Source organism: Pelodiscus sinensis, chromosome 10 (genome assembly GCF_049634645.1).
Source record: "Pelodiscus sinensis isolate JC-2024 chromosome 10, ASM4963464v1, whole genome shotgun sequence".
In the NCBI taxonomy this organism is placed as follows: Eukaryota; Metazoa; Chordata; order Testudines; family Trionychidae; genus Pelodiscus; species Pelodiscus sinensis.
This window is the reverse complement of record NC_134720.1, coordinates 8,017,721-8,037,965: the sequence shown is the minus strand read 5'-3', so window position 1 is coordinate 8,037,965 and position 20,245 is coordinate 8,017,721. Positions and strand designations below refer to the sequence as shown.

Genomic DNA, 20,245 nt, shown 5'->3' with positions numbered 1-20,245 from the left:
ACCCACCTCATTTCCTTCTTTGACAGGGCTACCAGCCTAGTGGATGGGGGAAGCAGTATATGTGAAATATATTGATTTTAGTAAAGCTTTTGTCACAATCTGACACGACATTCTCATAAGCCAACTGGGGAAATGTGAAGATGAAGTTACGGTAAGGTGTGAGCAGAACTTGTTGAAAGATTGTACTCAAAGTTATCAAAGGTTTGCTATTGAATTGGGAGCGCATGTCTAGCAGGGTCCCTCAGGGATCAGTATATGTCTCATGCTATCCAATATTTTCATGAATGATTGGCTAATGGGGTGGAGAATATGCCTATATAATTTGTGGATGACACCAAGCTGGAGAGAGTTGACTGAAGAGAGCCCAGAGGACGGCAACAAAATTGATAAAGGTTTATAAAACCTGACTTGGGGGTGGGGGGGTGGGGTGGGGGGGAGAACAAAACAAAAAACAAGCTAATCCTGTTTAGTCCTGAGAAAAGATGACTGAAGGGGAGTTTGATAACAGCTTTCAAATATGTTAAGGACTGTTATATAGAGGTTGGTGATCAACTGTTCTGCATGTCCACAAAAGGCAGGACAAGTAGTAGTAGGATTAATCTGCAGCAAGGGAGATTTAAATGAGCTATTAGGAAAGACTTCCAAAATGCCAGGGTAGCTAAGCTCTGGAATAGGCTTCCAAGGGAGGTTGAGGAATCCCCATCATTGGAAGTCTCTAAGAACAGGATGGGCAAACACCTGTAAGGGAAGGTTGAGGCTTACTTGGCACCGTCATAGTGCGGGGGGCTGGACTTAGTGACGTCTCAAGAATCCTTCCAGCCCTACCATTCTGATTCTATGCAGAGAGGGTTCATTGCTCACAGTTTTAGCCATGTGATGTTTAACAATTGCTGAAAGCAGGTAAAGCTTTTGTGTAAATGGTATAGATGACAAGAGAGAGATTAGTCACTGTACCTGTTGTGAGGAGCAGTCTGATACCCAACAGCCAGCGCCTGCCTTAGGATATCATTCACAAGTTGTTCAGTAGCCTAAAGACAAAAAGCAGCATTAGGGGTGACATGTAAAAAGATTAAGCAATGGATTTTATTTGTAATTTCACTTTCACAAATAAGCAGAAGCTCAAAGGTTTAGCTTTTATTTTTTTTAGTTCTAGACTCAGTTAACATTTTTTAAATGGATCAGCCAATAAACTACAAACTATACCAACAACCCGAAAAAGATTCTACTGTCCTAAGGTGAGCAAAGCCTGGCTAAAATTAAAATCACTAGAACTTCCCAGTTCTTAAAGTTGCTAAAGATCTTCGGTGGCAAATAGTATATTCTTTGCTTTATCTGACACCACAAACAACAGCCTTTTATGCAGGATTACTCGTTCTTATTTCAAGTATCCTGCAGTCTAACAGTAGAGGCAAGGCAGCCAAAAAGGGGGCAGTAATACTTTGGGAAAAATATTTAACCCTTATCAAATACTAATTAATCAACATCATTTCTATAGGGTTGGTAGATATCGTCTTTGCAGCAATGAGCAAAGTGATTTGTTCAAGCTTACAGAATGGATTCAGTGTCAGAATAAACATCAGAGGATGAAAGTTTACATATTTCATCATAACGTCATTTCTAGCCCAACATTTCCCTCTCTCTCATACTGAGTATTTGATTCTGTGCAAGTCTTCTGGATTGATCATTATTCTACATTACTGGGTCAAATATAATTATACAAATGTAATCACAGTCAAATAATAGCTTACCTTTAAAACCATATCTTCTATAACTGATGCATAAACATTCTTGTGCAGCTCAACAGGTTGAAAAGAAATCCCTATCTATAAAATGAGAGAGAGAAAATATTTTTTAATCTGATAAGACTGCTGCAAACAAAATAACCAATAAGGTTATTTTGAAACATAGCTTAGGAAAGCTGTTCTGAAAGATATGATAGCGAACAATGTGTTTCAGGAGTAATCCATTACAATGATAACACAAACATACTGTAAAGTTTAAGTACAATATAATTTCCAGGATTAGATTTGAAAGAATATCCAGTGTAGGCAAAATCTGAACCTACAAATGGCGGCAGGGACATATCTAAAACAGAGAAAAGTTAAATTATTTTGATGGGTTGGGGGTCACTTCTGTGAGCAAAAGCCCCTCTGGACTTTTGTGTGTCTATTTACTTGATTAGTTTCAGGTTTTGCCCTTAGTTATGAAGACTGGATCTGTATTAAATAGTTCTGTTTCACTCCCCAGGTCCTGCCTTTTGTACTGGCCATGACTTGCATGTAGTACACATATGGAGCTCTGCTCAGATACGGACAAGAAGGAAAAGTTTGACCCCTTGCCCCCCCTTTGGCTGATGGGCCTGGAAGGAGACAAGCTCTCTCTTCTCCCTCAACTGCTACACAGAGGATCACCCTTTTCTCCCCAATCTGCTACTGAGAAGAAATACATTTCTTGCTCTTCATCAGTAAGCACCACAGAATCCATCTGGGCAAAAGACACTATTTTTATATATATGAATATGAATATGGGGTAACTAGTTTAGTGGTCATTCCTTAGCTTGGCGCAGCAAGTTTCACTACCTCCTGTGCCATGTCTCGCACAAACTCTGAGCCAGGCAAGGAGGCTAAGTAGAACTTCATCTCCTCTTGTTTTTCTTCCTGTTCCTTCTTAATGTTTATTTTTAGTGGCTCAGTGCAGCCAAGGATATCCACTTCCTCCTCATTCTCTGGTTCTTGTTTCAAGAACTGCTGCAGCTCCTCCAGTTTTCGGCAGAGCTCTTCACCACTCGTGTAAGACGACGGGCACTCTAAAAAGACAGAATTCAGTCTTACTTAGGACGTGCTGGGAAAGGCACTTAAACATGGATACAGGCCCAAAGTCATGAGAGAGAAAAATCAAGTACGTAAAGGACTCATTTTGGGACTTCATACTTCAGAACACAAGGCTGAACAAAGAGCAAATACCACCCCAAGAGTCTTCTCTTTAATGACACCCAGTACAAACTAACAGTGCAAAGTGGTCTCACTCATCAGCTGCTCCTAATAAAGAAGCTGCACTTCAAACACTATGGGTGTGTCTACACTACACCTAGAGCTCAAAAGAAGCTATGCAAATTGTTTAGCTTATTTTGAAATTAGGCACTGTCTAGACAGCACTTTTTCAAAATAAGTCGCTATTCCAAAACATCCCTTACTCCTCATGGAATGAGGTTTACAGGGATGTCGGAATAGCGAGCCTGTTCTGTTTTGAAATAACAGTGTGTTCAAAAGACACGGAATAGCTATTTATGGGATACCTCTGGTATCCTGAAATAGAGCTGCAGTGTAGATGTAGCCTATCAGACTCATGTGGATTTACTAGAGTCTTCCAGCAGTTCTTTTGTAGAAAAGTTTGAAACTAGTAGATACTGCCCTCACCACATTGAGAAATGGAAATGCCACGCAGCTCTGGATACTAATCATGTTGCTAAATGTAAGGATCTAATTTAAAAAAGATAATTAAACAGATTCTTAATTTGTGTAAGTATGCGTAGATTTATTGTCCCTGTATGAGAATCTACCCACAGAAGAGCCAAGAGATGACAGTCCTTTTTGCATCCTCTCATTACCATTCCTCTGAACTATCTGGTTTCCTCACTGCATGTATTATTCCCCCTCACAGTCAGTCATTAGGAACTGAAAAGGTTGCATGAATGTTTGACCTTTTCTTTTCTACTCATCAGGTGCTTTCCAGGTCTACATGACTGCTCACAGCTCACTACTGCTTTGATTTTTGTCTGAACAGACTGGTAGTCACACACTGTTCCATAGCTGCCTCCTTCTATTTGGTAAAATCCATTTCTTCATTCCATTCTTTAATCCTCCTGTCCTACTTCTTAAAAGCCTGGCGCTTCCAATAAGCCATCAGAAGCATCACAAACTTGTCATAATGAGAACTGCATAATAGACATTTTCTGAAAGCAAGATGTCTAAACTCCACTCAATTTATAATTACACTGGGAACTGACAAAAAAAAGCCCTATTGTGGGACTGTGATAAGAAAAACCCTATTTTCCAGCTCAAGAACAATGTTTCTTTCCATGAGCACACATTTTACAAAACAGTAAGCTGCAGATGCCAAAGCTGGCTAACTGTGACTGGTTTCAGAGCAAGGAAGCTCTACAGGATGTCAAAGGGAGTTGTACAGAATGGTTCAATTGTGCTCCATGAATGTTACCGCAGGGCAAAGAGACAGGACCTGCAGTACAAGCGTTTATACGCCTGAGATGGGCAGCAGTGGCTAAATTCTGTGACAGTCATAGACCTGCTCTGTAGTAAATGATGAATACCACACACTGACCAGGTTATTGGGACATGTACTGCAAGAATATGTTGGTTTAGCTGAAGAGCAGGCTGTAAGGGAAAACAAGCAGGAAGGGAAGGAGAATTGCTCAGGAGAAAGAGAAATCCCCTCTGTAAATGCTTGAGGATTGTTACAGGCTCAAAGTCTGACTTGACCTCTTCCTGAGCCTCCCAAAATGGTTTTGACAAGTGGGACCAAACACTGGGAGCTGACAGGTGGAAAGGATCTCTGGCTGGACTGAAAAGGATTCACTCTCGAGAGGAGAGCTGCTGTGAAGGTGATCCGGCGGACAAGACTGACACAAAGGCCCTGAGGGGTGTCTAATGAAGTTAGGCCTGGACATGCTATCATCAGGGGATGAGTCCTACAGTTAAAACAAATGGTTTTGATAAGGCTGTCTTGGTCATAGTATACCATTGGTCCCAGCTGCACGTTGCCAGGCATACCTGATCTAGCACAATGCACTGGTGGGGCACAACCCAGGATCAGTCTTTTCACAGAGTAATAAAATAACTGTAAGATCAGGGCGGGGTGGAAGAGGAGGAATCTGGCTTTAGGGGAGGGATCAGAAAGTGGTACAAAGGAGCAGCACTGGAAAGAGTGGGATGAAATTCAGAAAGGGAAAATTTTGCTCAGCTGTAGGGAGAAGGTTCCATACAGCGAGATGTGCTCAGCTCCATGGGAAAGTGATGGAAGCTCCAGCACTGCCCCACCCATTCGTCAGACGTAAACTCCTCCAGGCAGGGACGGTCTTTCACCCTGTGTCGGTAACAGTATCTAGTCCCAGGGAATCTTGATGTTGTTGGGGCCTTTCCATGCTACTATAATGTCAACAACTAAGCTGCACAGAGCACTTGAAAGCCATCAGTAAGGAACAATTTGGGTTGGTAGGAGGAAAAGGGCAGATGTATTATGAGGCTGTTCTGATCTCTAATTTCTGCAATTCCAAGGGAGTGAAAATAGCTTCAAGAATATGCTGGAGAATAAAGTGGGAGCTGTGTAACAGGCAATATCTTAAGTGCTCACCTGGCTCACTGTCTATTTGCGTCAGCACATCTTCTATTGAATCTTCCTCGTTCCTTAGAGCTTCAGGGTCAGGCGGAGTGTAGCCGTGGCATCGACACCAATGTACCACATGCTTGGTTTTCAGGGGGCTGATGCTGTGAAACTTGGGGTGCTTTTCTATGATTTCTTGTAGGATTTTTCTCACAGTCATTGCTCGTTGCCACTGTGGGAAACCAAAGGGAGAGCTTTATTTAGCTGAGGTGTATTATATTTGAATCCCAGGACACCAGAACAGAGACAGTTTAGGATCCTAGGAACATGAAGACTGACAATACCAGGTATTTCCTCAGAATGCTGCATGACTGGAAGAATGAGCATGGATTGGTGGTGATCCTGAGTCATTCTGTAGCCTAGGACTGGTAATTTAAACTCTGCTTCTGTTCCCACTATGTCAAACTGAAAGATCCCTATCTCATGGGGACTAAGTGAACTTCAGCCTTCTATTCTTAAAAGGAACACTAATGATCACAGTAACTGAAAGCCATTAGAGGGAAATATGTGCATCTATTTTTTGCAGCTTGTTTAATTTTGTGAACTTGAACAGGGCTGCTTCTAGTCAGCTTCATTATTTTCTATATAGATCCTTCACGTAGCAACAAGGGATGAAAACTATGAAACAAATATATAATTGCAATAGCATAAAACAATTACACAAACTATTTCTCCACAATGAGTTAAGAATCCAGTTCAGTAACTGCTCTGTGTTTGGGGTTATGGATAGCTCAGTGGTTTGCGCATTGGCCTGCTAAACCCAGGGTTGAGAGCTCAATCCTTGAGGGGGCTACTTAGGGATCTGGGGCAAATCTGTCAGAGATGGTACTTGGTCCTGCTGTGTGGGCAGGGGACTGGACTCAATGACCTCTGAACGTCCCTTCCAGCTCTATGAGACTGTTATATGGAGATATACCTATAACGATGCATGAGACCTTCAACAAAGAATCAACACAACAGAGCAGTTATAATAGAAAGGCACAGGGTTAGTAGTAGTGAAAAATATATTGGGAAGAATCAGACACACAATATTATGCCATACAATGATGGCATATGGACGTGTAAAAAAAGCTAAGCAAACATTGTATTATATTACTCAGCACCGACATTTAAACACAACCCAAAAAGATTTTAAATTGAAGCAACTCAAAATAGAACTTCAAGGTTATTTACCTTTTAATAACTGAATACTAGTATATTGGGGAGCTACATGGAAAGAATCCAGTGCATGTTAAGAACAGCCATACTGGGTCAGACCAACAGTCCACTAGTCCAGTATCCAGTGGCCGATGCCAGATGCCCCAGAGGGAGTGAACAGAACAGGCCATCATCAAATGAGCCCTCTCGTCATCCATTTCCAGCCCCGGACAGAGGCTAGGGACCATTCCTACCAACCTGAATAATAGCCACTGACGGACCTAACCTCCATGAATTTATCTAATCCTTTTTTGAATCTGTTAAAGGCCTGGTCTTTGCAACATCCTCTGGCCAGGAGTTCCACAGCTTGACAGTGTGCAGAAAAACTTTCGTTTGTTTTAAACCTGCCACCTATTAATTTCATTTGGTGACCCCCTAGTTCTTATGTTATGGGAACAAGTAAATAACTTTTCCTTATTCACTTTTTCCACACCAGTCACGATTAAATAGATCTCTATCATATTGCCCCCCCCCTTTAGTCTCTTCTTTAAGCTGAAAGGTCCCAGTCTTTTTACTCTCTCTTCATATCCATTCCAAACACCTAATCGTTTTGTTGCCCTCTTCTGAACCTTTTCCAATGCCAATATATCTTTTTTGAGATGAGGCAACTACATCGATCTTATTCTCTATCCTTTTGTAATAGTTCCTAACATTTTGTTTGTTTTTTTTGACTGCTGCTACACATTGAGTGGATGTTTTCAGAGAACTATCTACAACAACGATCTCCAACCTTTTTACACCCAAGATCACTTCTTAAATGTCAGCACAAGCCAAGATCTACTCCACCCCTTCCTTGAGGCCCTGCCCTCCCTGTTCTCCTTCTCTCCATCACACTGTGCACTTCCGAGACCTGGCGTGCAGCTGCAGAACTACCCCCCACGCTGCAGGAAGCGCACGCTACCTCCATTGTCCCTGGAGGTAGTGTCAGCACAGCGTTAATCTTGGGGTTGGGGGACCACCAGGAGGGCCCCCTTGAAAGCCTCGTGATCAACTGGTCGAGCTCCCAGAATCAACCAGTTGATTGCGATCGACAGGTTGGTAACCATGAATCTACAATGATTCCATGTTCTCTCTCGAGTAGTTGTAGCTAAATTATGCATTACTTTGCATTTTATCAACATTAATTTCATTTCCTATTTTGTTGCCTAATCACTTAGTTTTGTGAGATCTTCTTGAAATTCTTCACAGTCTGCTTTGGTCTTAACTATCTTGAGCAGTTTAGTATCTGCAAATTTTGCCACCTCACTGTTTACCCTTTCTCCAGAACATTATAAATAGATTAAATAGGATTGGTCCCAGTACAGACTCTTGGGGACACCACTAGTTACAGTAAAACTCCGATGGTCCAGCATCTGATGATTTGGCACTCCTGATGGTCCGGCACCATCAGGAACCCAGAAGTGCTCCAGGCAGCCGGACCATTGGAGCTGCTCTGCCCCCAGCTTCCCTTATTCTGCCGCTGCTAAAACTGACCTTCGGCTGACTCTAGGAAGCCCGAGGTAGTGCTCTGCCCCGGGCTTCCTGAAGTCAGCCCCTGATCAGTTTCAGCAGCAGCTGACTTGGGGACACCTGGGGTAGAGCAGCTGGGGTGCTGCCAGGTTGATCCAGTAGTGCCGCTCCTCGGCGCTGTGGGACCAACCCAGCAGCCCCCTCAGCTGCTCTGCCCCAGGCGTCCTGATTCAGCTGCTGCTGAAACTGACCAGTGGCTGACTCCAGGAAGCCAGGGGAAGAGCTGCTCTTCCCCTGGCTTCCTGGAGTCAGCCACTGATCAGTATTAGCAGCGGCTGACTTAGGGACATCTGGGGCAGAGAAGCTAGGGTGCTGCGGGGTTGGTCCAGTAGCGCCAAGGGTCGGTGCTACCAGACCACCCATGCAGCACTCCAGCAGCTCTGCTGCAGGAGTGCCCGATTCAGCTGCTCCTGAAACTGACCAGAAGCGGCTGAATCAGGGACGCCTGAGGCAGAGCTGGACTATTGGAAGGGGGGGGGCTATGAGGGGTCTGGGGTAGCATTCCCCCCACCCCATCCCATAGCCCCCCCCCCCCCCCCTTCTGATAGTCCGGCATATCTGATAATCCGGCACCCCCTGGGTCCTAAATGTGCCGGATTATCGGAAGTTTACTGTACTAGTTTCTCCACTGAAAACTTACTGTTTATTCCTACCTTTTGTTTCCTCTCTTAACCAGTTAATCCATGAAAGGATCTTCCCTCTTATCCCATGACAACTTATTTTACTTAAGAGCCTTTGGTGAGGGACCTTGTAAAAGGCTTTCTAGAAATCTAAGTATACTATATCCTCTAGATCCCCCTTGTCCACATACTTGTTGACCCCCCTCAAAGAACTCTAGTAGATTTTCCTTTACAGAAACCATGTTGACTTTTCTTCAACAAATTATGTTCATCTATGTGTCTGACAATTTTACTCTTTACTACAGTTTTAACTAATTTGCCCTGACATTAGACTTATTGGTCTGTAATTGCCAGGATCACCTCTAGAGCCCTTTTAAAATACTGTCACATTAGCTATCTTCCAGTAATTAGGTACAGAAGCTGATTTAAAGGACAGGTTACAAACCACATTTAATAGCTCTGCAACTTCACATTTGAGTTCTTTCAGAACTCTTGGGTGAATGCCATTTTGTCCCAGTGACTTGTTACTGTTAAATCCATCAATTTATTCCAAAACTCCTCTAATTATCTCTCATTCTGGGACAATTCCTCAGATGTGTCACTTAAAAAGACTGGCTTAGGTTTGACAACCTAACACCCTCAGCCATGAAGACCGAAACAAAGCAAAGCAATTAATTTAGTTTCTCTGCAATGACCTTATCGTCTTTGAGTGCTCCTTTAGCATCTCGATCATCTAGGGGCTCCACTGATTGTTTACCAGGCTTCCTGCTATTGATGTACTTAAACATTTTGCCATTACTTTTGGCGTTTTTGGCTAGCTGTTCTTCAAACTCCTTTTTCAGCTTTCCTCTTATATTTTCACACTTAATTTGACAGTTTATGCTCCTTTATTTTCCTTACTAGGATTTAACATCCACTTTTTAAAATGATGCCTTTTTATCTGCCTTTCTCTCTCTCTCTCTCTGCTTCTTTTACTTGGTTGTTTAGCCACAGTGGCACTTTTTTCATTTCTCTTACTCTGTTTAATTTGGGCCTCTGTTACGGCATCTTTGAAAAGTTTCCATGCATCTTGCATGATTTTACCTTTGCCACTGTACCTTTAAATTTTTAACATCTTCATTTTTGTGTTGTTCCTCTTTCTAAAATTAAATGCCAGTGTTAGGTTGCTGAGGTGTTTTTCCCACTATGTGGATGTTAAATTGTATTACATTATGGTCACTATTTCCAAGCGGTTTAGTTATATTGACCTCTTGGACCAGATCCCGTGCTCTACTTAGGACTAGATCAAGAATAGCCTCTCCCCTTGTGGGTTTCAGAACCAGCTGCTCCAAGAAGCAGTCATTTAAGGTATCAAGAAATTTTGTGTCTGCATCCCATCCTGAGGTAACATGTACCCAGTCAATATGGGGATAGTTGAAATCCCACACTATTAACTGAGTGTTTTATTTTGATAGTCACTAATTTCCCTTAGCATTTCATAGTCACTATCGCTATCCTGGTCAGGTGGTCGATAACGTATTCCTACCATTATAGTAATATTATTAGAGCATAGAATTACTATCCAGAGAGATTCTATGGAACATTTTGATTCATTTAAGATTTTTACTTCATTTGAGTCTACATTTTTTTTTTCCCAGGTATTGTGCCACTTCCTCACCAGCACGACCTGTTCTGTCCTTCCGATATATTCGGTACTGTGGTATGAATGTGTCTCATTGATTGTCCTCAATCCACCAACTTTCTGTGATGCCTATTATATCCTTTTTTAATATGAGGCACTCTACTTCACCCATCTTATTATGTGGACTTCTAATGTTTGTGTATAAGCACTTTAAAAATGTATCATGATTTATCTGTCTGCCATTTTCTGATGCGTTAGACTCTTCACGTGACTGTTTCTAATCTTACCCATATTTTAATCAGCGGTCTTCCTCTCCTCCTTACTAGACCATAGAGAATCTCTATTAATAGATCCTCCCCTAAGAGATGCCTCTGTCCGATCCATGTGCTTCTCCACACATGCTATTGTGAAACATACCTCCATATCCAATATATCAGAATGTTATGGTTCCAGGTTTCCCCAGTTTTATAAGTTTCCCCACCAATGCTTACAAAACATGGAAAGAGAAAATTACCTCAGCTGCCCTCCGTTTTCCAATATTCCAGCTGTAATATTGTTCTACTGAACTGGCACGGAAAGAACTGACATCTTCACCTAAAGAGCCAAAAAACTGGAGTTAAATTTTAACAACTATGAAATCTAATGTACACTGCTGTTGGCTTTTCCTGAAATCCAAAAATAGGTGGTCTTTGAATACATTGTGCTTGGTGGGGAGAATGGGAAAGATGGCTCCTCCGTGTGCAGTCCACACAGCATAAAGAGCTCTATGCTCCTACAAAGCGTTCCCTGCACATATGGTCATAGTTGTACCACCACACTCTCTTTTTCAAGTTTGCTGACACACGTGGAGCCAGCTTTAAACTCCCCAAAGATAAAACATAACTGAGGAAGTCCAGTGGTGCGCTTTGCTATCAGAAGTATTTTTTCTTTTCTGATAGCACTTATTTGGCTAACAATTAGAAATATAAAGATAAAATGCAACAATAAAACAAAACAAAAAAATCTCAAGAAGTGTCTACTGCCATGAATTTAGAAGGAGGGAATTAACACCCAAGCAGCAGATCCATTAGTGTTATATAAAGCTTCTAAAATAACGAAAACTTTATTGTACCACCACTTTACTGTACTGACCACCAGCACCATTTTGCTCATGCTACTGATTATGTTCAAAATCTGTCCTTTCCAGTCTCCAGAAGCTTCGCCTCATCAAAGTACATTTGTTATTAGGAAAACATCATTAGTAGTACATTTCCCAACCACATATATGGGTGGTGTGTGGGTGTGCAATTAAAAAGGACCTTTCTTGATCCAAGTCAGATGAAACAGTGTGATGATTGCCTAAAAACTGCCATCATTGGTCAGGTAAGCACCTTTATTCTATTGAGAACTACACTGCCTCCCTCATACAGGCAAGACATTGAATATTAGGGCTTATCTATGTTTACAGCTAGATTGGCACTGATGTGATTGAGGCAGAGGTATTGATTTAGTGGGTCTGATGAAGACTCGCTAAGTCAATGGCAGAGTGTTCTTTCTTTAAAACTCCATTACTCCAGCTCCCTGAGAAGCATAAGGGAAGTCAGTGGGACAGCATCTCCCATCAACACAGCACTCTGTAGACACAGCACTGTGTAAGATGACCTAAGTTATGTCGATTTAAGTTACATAACTGAAGTAGCATAAGTTAGATCAACTTATAGCTGTAGTACAGACCAGCCCTCGGAACTGCCAACAGCAGCTATTACTTTGTTGGCAGGATTGGACTGCTTTAGCTTCCTAAGTATTTTGCAAGCAACAGAACTGAACCTAAGCTTTGTGGCACAGTGTTTTCACTTCATTCTGATGTGGAATTTTCCCAGCTGCAAAGTGCCATGCACATTTTTGGTGCTATAAGAACAAACTGATTGTTTTCATACAAATCTTACTTTTCTCAGCAATTAATGGAACTTTCTTCACTATCGCTGTTAAAAGTTGCTGGACATTCTCCAAATGTTCTATGCTGCAAAAAAAAAAAAAAAAAAAGATCACAGTGAATAGTACCGTGTTTGAGTGCATATAATCTACAAACCCCGCAAACCTGCAGGGTATACGTATCTGTGGGGTATACAAGTTTATTTTTACTTGCTTGGGCGCGAGTGCGGCTCCCCTCCCGCAGGCTGGCCAGCTCACCTGCGCTCTCTGTTTCCCACCTTCCAGAGGAGGGTGGGTTGCCTGGCTGCGGCTGTGCAGAACCTGGGCGTGAGCAAGGCTCCCCTCCTGCAGGCTGGCCAGCTCACCTGCACTGCACTTTCCATTCCCCCCTCCCGGAGGCTACGGCTGGTATGTGCAATTACCGGGTACCTTAAAGTAGTGTATAAAACCCACAGGCTATACATGTGTGCAGATTATCTAAGACTCTCCCCCCCCCCCCCCCCGCCCCTTCTCTCCTCCCCCCCCCCCCCCCCACACACACTTAGGAAAAACTGCGGGTTATGGATGGGTACGGGTTATACATGAGTGCGGGTTATATATGCTAATTTACAGTAATTACTTTTTAGAAAAGAAAAATCAGATATACACAGTTCTAACATCACTGTCAATTTCAAAAAAAATCGTGAAAAAAATGTGCTAATATTAACACTTGCTTTGAATAAATATTTTCATGTCAGTCCCTCATTCTACAATGCTATGCACATGACAGCTATGTCCCACATGGTCATACATGCAATAAATGAATCAGGCGTATGATAACGTTTGATAAACAGTATTTCTGTGAAGTTATTTATAACCAACTGGTGACACAAACAGCAACTGGCTTTCAATTCCCACTTACTGAAATCCAGGCTGGGGAGAAAGGGGCCTGCTGGTGGAATCTCTTAGGCAACAGGTGGAAGAGCTACAGGAGGTGGTGGCTAGGCTGAGGAACATCTGAATCCACCAGGAATTACTGGAGAGTATTCATGTGGAGACCACTGAGGAAGCTATCCCGTTACATAAGACTGCTGACACACCACTGGTGGAGGAGGAGATGGCTCTGTCTTGGGGGGTACACTAGCAGTTGTTTACTTCTATCAGCAGGCAGTGCTCCACCCCTATCTGCTCCCAACCTTCCCACCGTGGTTCTAGACAACCATTATGCTTCTCTGGATACCCCCTAAGGCAGAAGAGGAGAAACCTCATACCCTTAAGGCTGGGAAGTCTGCAGTCACTACTGCAAGGAGGAAATGCAGGGTAGTGGTGGTTGGAGACTCCCTTCTGAGGGAGACGAAGTCCCTCATCTGTCATCTTGACATGTCATCTAGGAAGGTATGCTGCCTGCTGAGATGTTACGGAGGCATTGTCAAGGATTATCCAGCCCTCTTTTACCCCACACTACTCATTCATGTGGGCATAAATAATACTGCAAGGTGGGACCTTGAGCAGCTCAAGAGTGACTACGGCACTCAGAGTACGCGCGAAGGAGTTTGGCGTGCAGGTGGTGTTCTCTTCAGTCCTTCCTGTCAAAGGTAGGGGCCCAGGCAGAGACAAATACACCTGGAGGTGAATGCCTGCGGCTGCGAAGATGCTGCTGCCAGGAGGGCTTTGTCTTCCTTGACCACGGGATGCTGTTCCAAGAAGGGCTGCTAAGCAGGGATGGGATTCATCTTTCAAGGAAGGGGAAGAGAGAGCATTTGGATTCAGACTGGCTAACCTAATGAGGTGGGCTTCAAACTAGGTTCAAAGGGGGCAGGTGACCGAAGTCCACAGGTCAGTAAAAAACATGGGAGAAATGCGAGATGGCTCAGAAATGGGAGGGAGCATGGGCTATAGCAACAGAGATACAGGAGGTAAAAAAAAGCAAATTGGTATCTTAGAGCCTATATACAAATGCAAGAAGTATGGGGCAATACGCAGGAAGAACCTGAAATGCTAATACATAAATACAACTAGGACATAGCTGGTATCACAAAGACTTGGTGGGATAATACACATGACTGGAATATTGGTATAGAAGGGAAGAGCTTGCTCAGGAAGGATAGGCAGGGAAAAAGAGGAGGAGGTGTTGCCTTATATATTAAAAATGAACACACAGACTGAGGTGGAGATGGACATAGGGGGACAGATTTGCTGAGAGTCTCTAAGTTAGGTTAAAAGGGGTAAAAACATGGGTGATGTCATGCTAGGGGTCTACTACAGACCACCTGCCCTGGCAGAAGAGGCAGATGAGGCTTTTTTTTAAAAAACCCACTAACACAGTAGGGCATAGGTTATCCAATAAGTTCCTGGACTGCACTGGAAACAATTTTTTATTTCAGAAGGTTGAGAAAGCTACTGGGGGGAAGCTGTTCTTGATTTGCATTTAACAAATGGGGAGGAACTGGTTGAAAATTTGAAAGTGGAAGGCAGCTTGGGAGAAAGTGATCAGGAAATCATAGAGTTCATAATTCTACGGAATGGTAGAAGGGAGACAAGCAAAACAGAGACAAAGTCTTAGCTGCTAGGTAGGGTCTGATGGGAAGCAAGACGAAGAGGAAAAACAACAGTTTTTTAAAGGGACATTATTAAGGGCCCAAAAGCAAACTATTTCACTACATAGGAAAGACAGTATGGCAGGAGACCACCTTGGATAAATTAGGAGATCTTATATGATCTAAAAATCAAAAAGTAGTAATATAAAAAGTGGAAACCACGTCAAATTACAAAGGATAAACATAAGCAAACTCTACTCTGTGCTAGTTAGGCCTCAACTGGAGTATTTTTTTCAGTTCTGGGCACCGCATTTCAAGAAAGATGTGGAGAAATTGGAGAGGGTCCAGAGAAGAGCAACAAGAATGATTAAAAGTCTAGAGAACATGACCTATGAGGCAAAGCTGAAGGAATTAGGTTTGTTTAGTTTAGAAGAGAGAAGATTGAGGGGGCACATGATAGTAGTTTTCAGATATCTAAAAGGGTGTCATAAGGAGGAGGGAGAAAACTTGTTCATCTTGGCCTCTGGGGATAGAACAAGAAGCAATGGGCTTAAACTGCAGCAAGGGAGGTTTAGGTTGGACATTAGGAAAAAGTTCCTAACTGTCAGGGTAGTCAGACACTGGAATAAATTGCCCAGGGAGGTTGTGGAATCTCCATCTGTGGAGATATTTAAGAGTGGGTTAGATAAATGTATATCAAGGATGGTCTAGACAGTATTTGGTCCTGCCATGAGGGCAGGGGACTGGACTCGACCTCTTGACGTCCTTTCCAGTCCTAGTATTCTATGATTCTACCACAGGTATGTGGGGCAAGATTAGAAAGGCAAAGGCACAAAATGAGCTAAATCTAGCTAGCAGCATAGATGGTAACAAGATGTTCTACAAGTATATTAGGAGCAAGAGGAAGGCCCATTGCTCAGGGAAAAGGGAAAAACAGTAACAGGAAACTTGGAAATGGCAGAGGTGCTTAATGACTGTGTTTCAGGTTTCATCAAGAAGATGGATGGTGACAGGATGCCTAACACAGTGAACAGATGTGGAAATGGGGTAGGTTTAGAAGTTAAAATAAAAGAACTAGTTAAAAATTCTTTAGAAAAGTTAGATGTCTGCAAGTCACCAGGACCTGAGGAAATGCATCCTAGACTACTCAGGAAGCTGACAGAGGAGGTATCTGAGCCTTTAGCTATCATCTTCGAAAATGGAAGACGGGAGAGATTCATGGAAGTCCAGTCATGGAAGTCAGGAGAGATTCCAGAAGACTGGAAAGAGCAAATATAGTGCCCATATTTACAAGGTGAAGTAAGAACAACCCAGGAAACTACAGACCAGTCAATTTAACTTGTGCGCCAGGGAAGATAATGGAGCAAGTAATTAAGGAATTCATCTGGAATATAGTAAGGTGATAAGAAACAGCCAGCATGGATTTGTAAAGAACAAATCATGTCAAACCAATCTGACAGCTTTCTTTGATAGGATAACAAGCCTTGTGGATACGAGAGAAGCGGTGGACGTGGTATACCTAGACTTTAGTAAGGCACTTGACAAGGTCTCACATGATCTTCTTATCAATAAACTAAGGAAATGCAACCTAGATGGGGCTACTATAAGGTGGGCGCATAACTGACTAGATAACTACTCCCCGGGAATGGTTAACGGTTCACAATAATGCCAGAAGGCCATAAGTGGAGTTCTGCAGGGGTCAGTTTTGGGACTAGTTCTGTTCAACATCTTCATCAAGGATTTAGATGATGGCATATGATGGTATGATTATTAAGTCTGCAGAGGATACGAAGCTGGAAAGGAATGCAAGTGCACTGGAGGACAGGGTCAAAATTCAAAATGATCTGGACAAACTAGAGAAATGGTCTGAGGTAAACAGGATGAAGTTTAAATAAGGACAAATGTAAAGTGCTCCACTTTGGAAGGAACAATCAGTCTCTCACATATAGAATGGGAAACGACTGTCTAGGAAGGAATATTGCTGAAAGGGCTTTAGGGGTCATAGTGGACCACAAGTTAAATGTAAGTCAACAGTGTGAAAAGTTGGGGGGAAAAAAAAGCAAACATGATTCTAGGATGCATTAACAGGAGCGTTATGAACAAGACATGAGAGGTCATTCTTCCGCTCTACTCTGCTCAGATAAGGCCTCAATTGGAGTATTGTGTCCAGTTCTGGGCATCACATTTCAAGAAAGATGGGGAGAAATTGTAGAAGGTCCAGAGAAAAACAACAAAAATGATTAAAGGTCTAGAAAACATGAGCTATGAGGAAGATTGAAAGAATTGGACTTGTTTTGTTTAGAAAAGAGACGACAGAGGGGACATGATAGTAGTTTTTAAGTATCTAAAAGGGTGTTGCAAGGAGGAGAAAAAAATATTCTCCTTGTTCTCTAGTGGTAGGACAAGAAACAATGGGCTAAAACAGCAGCAAGGGAGGTATAGGTTGGACGTTAGGAAAAATCTTCCTGTCAGGGTGGTTAAACACTGGAATAAATTGCCAAGGGGGGGTCTGTGGAATCTGCATCACTGGAGATATTTAAGAGCAGGTTAATCCCCATGAGGCAGGGGACTGGACCTGATGACCTCTTGAGGTCCCTTCCAGTTCTATAGTTCTATCACGAGGGAAATCGTCAGCAGAATAAGAGCATGGTATGGCATTTTTTAAAAAAACATGTAACAAAAATGTGATGGGAGAGCTCAAGCACACAGAGAGGTGAAACACACACGCACTTGCCTAATTATCCCTCCCCCAATTATTTTACCCTGTATTTCAAGGGCCATAGCCCAGCATTGACCAGTGAATGCAATGGCGGTGGGAATTGAGTGAATGGATAATCTAAGCAGCAAATTTTTGGCAAACCCCAAAACAATTACGCACCATTAAACAGCTTCATTTTTAGCTGCTGAGTTCAAGCCAATTCACAAATCAGTATTTTCATACTACATCCTGCAGACACAGATGTAACTGAGGTCAGAAAATGAATGTCAAGAGATTACTCAGATTATGGAATGCTACAGAAAATCAGTGGCTGTCAGATTTTAATCACTCGATTCCCCAGCCAACGTTCTGGTACTGTTGTACAATGTCCTAGGACCTGCCCAATGACTAAACCATACAGTTCTTGAGAGGAAAGAACAATGACCTGATAACGTAATTTCCAAGTTCTGAGCTCTCTTCTGTTTTTACTGCTCCTTGACCATCCTGAGAGACCAGAGAGTTGCAGTTCTGTCCGGCTGAATCAGGCTCCATCTTGACTTCAGAGAAAAAGAACAAATTTTTAAATGACAGATTTCTTGATCGTCAGTTGGGAAATACCTGATAAAGCTCAGAAGAACTATGCAATTGATCAGACCATTCTACTTGGGAGGAGGGGGAGGAGGAGGAGGAGGAAGGAAGGCATGATTAAAACTAGGGATGTTAAATGTTTAACTGCTGAAATGTTCAGTGGTTACACGTTTACACATGGGGGGCAGGTGCGAGTTGGTGCACACAGGGAGCAGGTGCTGGTAGGCAGCTGCCATCCCCCTTTCCCCTCCTCCCCCTGCCATGGGAGGCAGCAGAAGTGAGTGCATGTAACCGGGCAGGTTAACCAATGAGCCCAGGGACACATTAAGGTCCCTAATTTTGCAAAACTGCCTGGAACACTAGCATCCATATTCCAAAGAGCAGTACTGAACATGGGGCAGCACTGAACTAGTGTGGATGAGGTTTTCCCGCACATCTAGCAATGCCACCCAACTTTGTGCATGCATTCTATCCTTTTAGCACAAGCAAACCCTACTCTCTTAGCAAGCCATCCCTTATCAAGTGGAGGGAGAGCCACTGAAACACAGTTTTACTCCACACTCAAAAAGCACTCAGTTGTCTTCTTGTGAGAAAGTGTCAGGTCAGGAACATCAGGTGCTTGTGTGTATGATGATTCAATTTCAACAAAACTGCTTGCAAGTGTTCCTTGGCTTTTTGTCAACTGCAAGGCCTGAAATGGCACAGCCACTGACATTTACTTCTGCTGGGAAGCCCCATCCAACAATTCCATCACTTAATTACCATTCCGAGGGCAGTGCTTCTGCTTTGATTAACACTCACTGCTCGCTACCGTGTAGTGCTGCATGTTTCCACTAGAGAGGTAAAACCCTGTGGCTATGTCTACACTGGCGCGATCTTGCGCCAGAGCTATGCAAATGAGGCTAAGCGTGGCATATCGCCGAGCCTCATTTGCATATCTAATGAGCCACCATTTTTTCAGAAGAGGCTCTTGCGCAAGAAGGAGCTGTCTACACTGCCCCTTCTTGCACAAGAAAAACCCTCTTGCGCAATGCTGTTATACCTGAAAATAATCAGCGTAACAGCATTGCGCAAGAGGGTTTTTCTTGCGCAAGAAGGGGCAGTGTAGACAGCTCCTTCTTGCGCAAGAGCCTCGTCTGCAAAAATGGCAGCTCATTAGATGTGGCATATTGCCGAGCCTCATTTGCATGCTTAGTCTCATTTGCATAGCTCTGGTGCAAGATCGCGCCAGTGTAGATATAGACTGTTTTAGTTAAACAGTTCAACTTTATGTTTAACCAGTTAACCAATTTAAATGGGGGTGGGTGGGAAGGCTGCTCCAGCCCAGCTGCCCTGGCTGAAGCATCCCTGACTGCAGTTCACCGAACAGAGCCCACTGCAGATGGGGACTGCTCCAGCCGGACCGGAGAGCCCCACAGGACTGGAGCAGCCCCCACCAGTTAACTAACTCATAAGCCTCACTAAGCTTACTAGTTCCACAACGGTAGGTTGGCACCATGCAAATTTTACTACCTATAGAAACCTTTCAGAATATCCTCCAAGTTTTTTAATTCTCTTCTGTATATTTCACATTCATTCATCACAATCTGTTTCTTTGAGCATGCTACTGACAAGTAACATTCATTTTTTACCTTTAGTAGCGGACGCTGTGGAGGGGCTGGGTACAACCGCACTGGCTGCTGTTACAGCAGAGGAAGAAGACACTTTACTGGTAGAAAGAGATTGTATCACTAAAGGACAACAGGAAAAAAAAATAAAACTGATTTGTTGCATACTTCTAGATACTCCTATCTAGCGCTTGCTTCATCCTTGTCCTAGATGGATAATTTTATAAACCTTTGATAGCAAGTTACATTGTATTTGCAACATGAAAGCTTGGGAACAACTGAAACCCACTACAGGCTGAACCTCTCTAGTCCAGCATCCTCAGAACTTGACTGCTGCCGAACCAGAGAATGTGCCGCATCATGGGAGGTCAATATTGTCTAGCAGCATTACAATCACTTCCATGGCTTACTGGACTCCTAGAGGACATGTAGGGGTAAATTAATTAGAGCAAAAGAATGGCACAGAACCCTGAGAGCCAGGACTGGTGGCTGTAAACAAACTTTATGGGATCGCAGAAAAAGGGGCCACACCCATGATAAGCAGACATTTGGCTAATTAAAATCATGCCGGACTAGATGTT

At 43.0% G+C, this 20,245-nt stretch overlaps 1 protein-coding gene across 4 annotated transcripts in view; it reads right to left on the bottom strand.

The window, feature by feature from the left end:
• The window catches only part of YEATS2 (YEATS domain containing 2), an 82,450-nt gene that overhangs the window by 4,966 nt on the left and 57,239 nt on the right, over positions 1–20,245 (bottom strand). For all 4 annotated transcript variants that reach the window (XM_075937463.1, XM_075937461.1, XM_075937465.1 and 1 more), the window contains 8 exons: positions 19,689–19,787; positions 17,915–18,026; positions 12,270–12,343; positions 10,859–10,938; positions 5,368–5,569; positions 2,580–2,806; positions 1,749–1,823; positions 955–1,028 (listed from right to left, as the gene is read on the bottom strand). In XM_075937463.1, the coding sequence (XP_075793578.1) occupies positions 955–1,028; positions 1,749–1,823; positions 2,580–2,806; positions 5,368–5,569; positions 10,859–10,938; positions 12,270–12,343; positions 17,915–18,026; positions 19,689–19,787 (943 nt within the window). The remainder of the gene's footprint in view (positions 1–954; positions 1,029–1,748; positions 1,824–2,579; positions 2,807–5,367; positions 5,570–10,858; positions 10,939–12,269; positions 12,344–17,914; positions 18,027–19,688; positions 19,788–20,245) is intronic.